Below are 7,088 nucleotides of genomic sequence, written 5' to 3'. Positions count from 1 at the left end.
CTATTATTTTTGGACTGTCTTGCACACAGTAGCCATGGACCGCACCGTGCTTTCCAGATTAGAATTCCGGGCAGGGTTGACACTTGCTGTTTTTAATTTTCATTTTATCATAAGCAGTTTAAGACTGTTGCCAGTGGTAATTTGCAATTTTTATCAAGACCTCTTCATTATAGCTTCTGACAGGACAGATGCTGTAATTAATCATGCAAGACAACTGGGGATAGTGGTCACACTGCTCTCAAAGAGGAGCCGCCACAGAGCAAGAAAAGGAGAAAAGAAATGGGCACAAAAATCATTATTTTGGTTTAAGAATTAGCATTCACTATCCATCCTAATAGCAGTAAGAGCACAATGCCAGCAAGCTCCAGCCCCAAAGAGAAAATGATTGCCTTTTTTTTCTCCTCATGCTTACCTTGAGCTTGTGTTTAACAGACCTCCAACATGTGTGTGTGTGTGCGTGCGCGCGCGCGATGTTTAAATGTCCCTAGTGACGGCTGTGCAACCCAAATTCTTAGCCAGAAGTATCCAATTTCCAACCGAGAATGGAAGATGATGTTGGGGTCCAAATAAAATAAAACTTGAGCTGTAACCTATTTCCCCCATGTTTTATGTATTCAAGGAACCAAAGGTGAAATTTGACATATTATTTTATTTTAAAAGTGAACAGTTTCTTGTCACGGAATCAAAATACAGTCCACGGTTTTTACTGAAATGTGTTTATTCTATAGCAAGATAAAAGCATTTCTGTTTTAGTTAAGCAAAATACAAACAACTTAATTGCTGCTATCGTAACTCATAAAAAAGTATAAAACAGCATAAAAACACAATAAGCAACGTAGCCATGAATGGTTTATGTCACCAGTGTTTACGTTAAAGCCTCGTTTAGGAAAACTTTACAACACATGATATGAAAACTTACAACTTTGAAAGAAAATATTTACACTGATTATTCAGATGTGGTGTGCCTTTTAAATATTCTACTGGTATTACATCATAATAAAAACTCTCGCTTTGTCTTTTTAAATCTTCGCTTTCGTAATAACTGTTTTCATTTAAGTGCATTTCCCTTTTAAAAATACAGTGTTTTTATTTTTCGATACTTGTCACTTAAAACACGGAATAGAATATTCACATTTCTTCCCTTCTAGTTGGAATGCGCAGGGTGGGCTAACAGTGGTCATAGATATCGTTATAACATATATGTGTTCCCATTTGGAGAGGTCATGGATAAAAAGCGGAAATTAGTCAATAACTGGATCTAATCACTTGCATTATTTTTTTCTGGAGAGATTTAGGAAAAAAATAAGAGCTTTGGCAAAAGTCTGTGATTTACATTATTTTTTTTCATGACAAAAAAATGCCATCAACTATTCACATCATACAAACGCTTGTATGAAACTGAATCTTCTTATTTCAGGTAGTTACAACTGTGCTTGTTATTTTTTAGGGCTTCAGAAGTTCAAATAGCCTGGAAGTGCTGTTTACTCACTTCTGGAGAAATAAGGCCATTTTCTACGACTCAGGCCAGTTTATAGTCATCAGTATGTCCCAGGATTCATGAAACGGTTTGATTCACATATTGTAGGTACAGCCTGAATAAATAAAAAAAAAAAAAGGCATCACCTAAAAGAGCACAGCATTTCTTGTTTAAAAACAAAGTGATTTCGAGTCAGCTAGAAGGTGTTACCCAGCTACAACTGTAGTTCTTATTGCCTATCTAATAGACACTTGAGAGGACTGTGTGGTCTGTTACACATTTCTGCATAACCAACATCAACTGAATGCGTTTCAGCCAAGATGCTTCCCCCTCGTAGGTCGCTCTTCTCGGTGCGCACCTGTCCGCCTGCCACGGTGTCTTCAGAAGATGCTGACCTGCGACAATACTGGAGTCTGTGTCTGGGACTGGATTTGCGACTGGTGCTGCTGTGAGGCTGGCTGGGGGCTCCCGATGGCAGGGATGGGGGAGGTGATCTGAGAGGCGACAGGGGAGTGCTGCCGGGGAGAAGGCTGCGACGGGTGCTGGAGATGCTGCAGCTGCTGCAGCTGGAGGTGCTGCAGCTGCTGCTGGCTGATCTGCTGCTGCAGGTGCTGCTGCATGTGGTGTTGGAAGTGCTGCTGCTGCAGCTGCTGCTGGAGTTGCTGATGCATTTGGTGCTGCTGCAGTTGCTGCTGCTGTATCTGCTGCATCTGCTGCTGCTGCTGCTGCTGCTGCTGTTGCTGCTGCTGCTGCTGCAACTGCAACTGATGTTGCTGGGTTGGCACCGAAGGGCTCACTTGGGTGGAGGAGGCTGAGCCAACCATTGTCGTCCCCATGGAGCTCATCAGTGGAGCCCCAATGTTCGAGGGCATGTTGGCTGCAATGGTGACCGATGTGACAATCTGGTTCATGGGGAGTCTCATGGTTAGAGGTTTGGGGGCGATGGACCTAGGGAGTGATTGTTGGAGAGTCTGAGGTGATGCTGAGACTGTCCCGTGCTGAGATAGCGGAGCGTTGAGGAGGAGAGAGGAAGTCAGATTGGTTGACGCCAGGGTTTGCTGAACAGAGCGAATGGTCTGGGCTTCTGCTGATTCAGCGGCAGCCTGCAAAGGGACAGAGATTTCCAGAATGTTACAATCCATAAGCATTTCAAACACTGAACTGTTTTTAAAAATATATTCTCCACTGATTTCAATAACAGCCACTAGCATTCATGCCTGTTGTCATGTGACTGCTTAGTTTCCCCAGGAGGTGGAGTCAAAGTCCCTTCCCTCTCAAGCCTGAGGTGGCCAAGGACCTTGGCTATGGCCAAGAGAATGTGGCAACATTGGCACAGCCCCCATTCCCAGCAGGCAGCTCTAGTGACACTGAGCCTCTCTGGGCACCTGCCACTGCATGTGCAGGATGACAGACATGGGGCTCAGGCTCCTGACTCTAGAGTGAGCTCACTGTAGCGTGTGTTGAATGAACCCAGCCCCCGGAAGTGGTAAGCTGACCCCAGACAGGAGAGAAGAACTACACCTGAAGAAGAAGCCAGCTTTTCCCAATGTGCACTGGGCTTGGTGGCTGGTTGCTATGTAGCAGTACTGGGGCAAAAGGTAACTGAGACACATACTAAAGTGTAACCATTCTCCAATATTTAATTCCATGTCAACTTCACCACTGAGTACCAAGTGTTAGAAGACAGATCACTGGAGTTCATATCCAGCTCCACCAGCTAAGTACTCTGGGCCTGTGGGCAAGTTACTTCACCTATCTCTTTCTCAGTTTCCTTATCTAAACCATGGAATGAGAAGGTGCTAACCCTGTGTGGAGGTCCTGAGAATTAAAATCAACAGGCCCACAGGAAACACTCAGCAAATGTTAGCTGTGTTTATTAACCAGCACGCATCAAAACCACAAAACTATCACTACTAGGACACTTCAAAGTCTTGGGTTTGTACAACTATTTACAACAGGGTTCTTCTAAACATAAACAAGACATAACTGGATTCCCAGAGACACTAAATCAAAGTACTTCACAACTTTAGCAATGCTATCATTTGCCAACTGCCCCTGAAGATTTCTAGAATTTAGCAAAATTCATAGATAATGGAAGAATGTTCAGGTCTCATGGGACTGAATGACCTATTAGAAGTTAAGCAACCGATGAAGGGTTCAACACGTTGAATTACACTTGATGTAATGGGAATGAGTTCATCTGAACGTTAGTCTCTCCCTCTTATTCTGCGCAAAATCAGTTCTGTTTGTTTTTGACAAGAGGGGAGTGGCAGAGGCAGCATGAGGGCATCACGTGGCCATCCAGCCTCTTTGGTGACTGCGCTATCTTCTGCACTTTTATGACTTGGATTTGTAGGACCCTCATGTTGGAAGAAACTGAGAAATGACTGTAAATGGGGAGTTACTTGACATAGGACAAGTCATATCTGACAGGTTCAGCCTGAAAAAAAAAAGATAGCGTTGTAAGTCACCACTCACAAGTGAGCAGTTCTTTCTTACAGCAGGGTGCATGTTACTGGAGGGTCACCTTCTGCAATCTCCAGGTTAAAAAATGTATATTCAAAATTATCTTTACAACCCAACAGCTCACTCATACAGTAGAATGCACAGGGTTCTGTACATATTCATATGAACATAGTTCTTACATACTCTAACATTTTTAAGTCACCAGGTTAGTATTAAGGAAGAAACCACAGGAGACTTCGGGTTCAGAGACCCAAGCAGTTTCATCAGGAGTTGTTAAGATGAACCTTAATGACAAATGCAGATGGGTGGAACAGTGCCTTCCACTGTCCCCTTCCTCTTTCAGTAGATAAGCATCTGTTAATTGCTTGGTTACCATGAAGATCCAGAGTGACAGCAGTCACATGGTAAAGCAGTGGATTCCAGGCCCTGCAGGTGCAAGTGCTGCCGAAACCCACAAGTGACACAATGCTATTGTTGCTGCTGACAGGGAGCCTAAAAGCTTTTTCCTTCTAACTCTGCCCTTGGTTGACAAGGTCTTCTAGGGAGGGCACAGTGATCAAGCTTAGCTTCTGGATGGTCACTCTTACGAGGTGCGAGGGTCCCCTGTCCTCACCTCCCTACATTTTTTCAATTTCTGTCAGATTTGACTTTCAGTCTTCCTCACCTGGTGGCCATCTCCCTTGAGAATGCGGTCAGATATGGTCAGGTCGTCACCCTGTGCAATGTGATGCTGCTTCCTGGAGGATCAGTGCATTAGGGTGAGCACTGAGGTGTGGGGAGTTCAACCATCACCTGTGATTTTGGCATCTATCCTGGACACTGGTTTGTACCTGGGTGTTCCACTTCTCATTCCGCTCCTTGTGAATGGCCTGGGAAAATCAGCAGTAGATGGCCCAGGAGCCTGCGTCCCTTACAGCCATTTGAGAGACTCAAAAGCAAACTCCTGACTTCAGGTTGCCCCAGCCCTGGCCATGAAAGCCATGCAGAGTGTGAACCAGCTGATAGAAGATTGTGTCTGCCTCTGTAATTCTGATATTCAGATAAATAATTCTTAAGAATCACTCCATGAGCAGCCATTGTATAATTTTGGTTCAAGTGGAAATTTTTTCTTTAAAGATCTATTTTATTTATTTGAAAGGCAGAATTATAGCAAGACAGAAAGGAAGAGACACAGAGAGATCTTCCATCATTGGCTCAACAGCCAGGATTTGGCAAGGCTATAGCCAGGACCAAGAGGTTCATTTAGTGTCTCATGTGGGTCCAGAGGCGCAAGCACTTGGGCCATCCTCCAGCACTTTCCCAGGCACATTAACAGGGAGTTGGATCAAAAGTGGAATGAGTAGCCAGGACTCAAATTAGTACCCATATGGGATGCCAGTGTTGTATTTGCTAACTCATCATGCTAGCCCCAGAAATTATTGCAAATCGATATCTTCAGAACTAAGTTAGCTGCCTCCAAGATCTCTGAATGTAAATGTAGCAGTCACTGAAACTGCCTTTGCTGAATCATAATCCAGACAAAACAAAGCAATATTTTAGATTTGTTTTTTTAAAATTAGGCCTATTGATTTTACTGTGCAATGAAAGTCCATCTGCAAGTGTCTCTGAATCCTGATTCTGGTGTACAACATGTAACTTTTCGGTTGTCCTTTGTAAATCAGTCACAGACCTGATGAGCCCAACGGTGGAGGTTATTTCCTAAATGCCTTTTGAGAGACTGGTTCTTGGCTTCGATCCACATACGGTCAATTATTCATGCTCTCATGCACAAAGATCACCTATAACTGCAGCTGGGTGAACGGATGTATAAATGATCCACTTAAGAAGTACATGCGCTGTTACTCCATTCACTTCACTCCATCTAATTAACTACCCTCTCTACACCTCAATTCTTAACATCTGTAGCCCCTACAGTCCCTTGTTTATTGCCAACATATACGAATCAGTGTATTGTCCCACGTCTGCTTTCCAGAGTCTCAGAGCAAAGCTCTGGCTAGAGATCCGAGAAGTGTTTTCTCTTTCTAATGAGGTGGGAAGTGTCCTGAGAGCTGGCAACAAAGGCAGGAGGACCTGTGTGGCTCTGCTTCAGAGCAGCTGCCAGTGGGAGATCTTAACGGGAGGAAGAAACAACCCAGGTGAAGAACAGAGAAAAGGGAGTCAACCCTTTCAAAACAGGGCTTTGAGACCTCAGCTGTACTTGAGACAACAACCACGACAAGAGAATCTCTGCTTGCCAGAAGTGCATCAAAAGCAAAAACATATCAGTTCAAACGATTCCCCCCAAAGCCTCTTTGAATTCAAGGGAGGCAAAAAAGACAACATTAGTTGCTCAAGTGATGGAATAACTCGCTCCTTTTGGATCAAGCTAATAGCTAATCATCTGGAGTAGCATTTGCACTGGGAAATCGGTGCATATTCTAATAGGTAGGGCCCACGGCACACATGCCCTATGTATAATACATACATTATTAGTGAGTTCTTCTGGAACATACTTTATTTTAAATAATCATGAGGTTTATTTATTTATTTATATGATGTGGAGCAGTTTGGTCAAAAATGCAATATTGCCTGTTATAATAATAATAATAAATTCGCTGGAGAATTTATGACAAGCGTGTCTCCCGGTCTAAACAGAGGACATTAACACACACATCTCACTCCCTGACCAAATTAAGGATTAGAGGCTTCCCAAGATGTATCTCTACTGTGACATCCGTGTGCACAAAGATGGGCATATCTTCCGGCAACAATTTAGATTCCGCTGCTTCACTGGCATTTCTCATCGCATTGTTTGAGTAGAGCTCACTGGAAACAAATAAGTTTTGTGGTGTGGTCAGGATGCACTGTGATGCCTCGGAGGGGAGTGGCATTTATGCGTTCAGGGCTTGGGCTGCGTTCCATACTGTATAACCAACCATTCAGAGCCAGGCAGCACCTTCTAGCTTTACCTTAGAAACGAGGCTGGCCCTGTAGGCAGCCAGGGCCTTCAGGTACTCCTTTTTGGCAGCTTCTGTTTTCCTTTTATAAACCTATTAAAAGAACACAATTAGCATCACGTTTAGCAGATATAGGCTCGGTTATAAAGTAACTGTAGTACAAATTAGCTCACAGAAACCTAATACAGAGAAAAAGTTGGTCTCCAAGG

At 43.7% G+C, this 7,088-nt stretch overlaps 1 protein-coding gene across 2 annotated transcripts in view; it reads right to left on the bottom strand.

The window, feature by feature from the left end:
- Positions 1 to 700: 700 nt before the first annotated feature.
- The window catches only part of TOX3 (TOX high mobility group box family member 3), a 110,870-nt gene continuing 104,482 nt past the window's right edge, over positions 701 to 7,088 (bottom strand). The window contains exons 6-8 of one of the 2 annotated variants that reach the window (XM_058674215.1): positions 6,892 to 6,972; positions 1,873 to 2,580; positions 1,443 to 1,592 (exon numbers count right to left, since the gene is read on the bottom strand). In XM_058674215.1, coding sequence (XP_058530198.1) covers positions 1,539 to 1,592; positions 1,873 to 2,580; positions 6,892 to 6,972 — 843 coding nt within the window. In that variant the 3' untranslated portion in view covers positions 1,443 to 1,538. Of the gene's footprint in view, positions 2,581 to 6,891; positions 6,973 to 7,088 lie in introns of both variants that reach the window. The other variant, XM_004583845.3, reaches the window with a different exon arrangement.

Source organism: Ochotona princeps, chromosome 16, assembly GCF_030435755.1.
Source record: "Ochotona princeps isolate mOchPri1 chromosome 16, mOchPri1.hap1, whole genome shotgun sequence".
In the NCBI taxonomy this organism is placed as follows: domain Eukaryota; kingdom Metazoa; phylum Chordata; class Mammalia; order Lagomorpha; family Ochotonidae; genus Ochotona; species Ochotona princeps.
The sequence above is the reverse complement of the archived record's forward strand: the minus strand, read 5'-3'. Positions and strand labels throughout refer to the sequence as shown.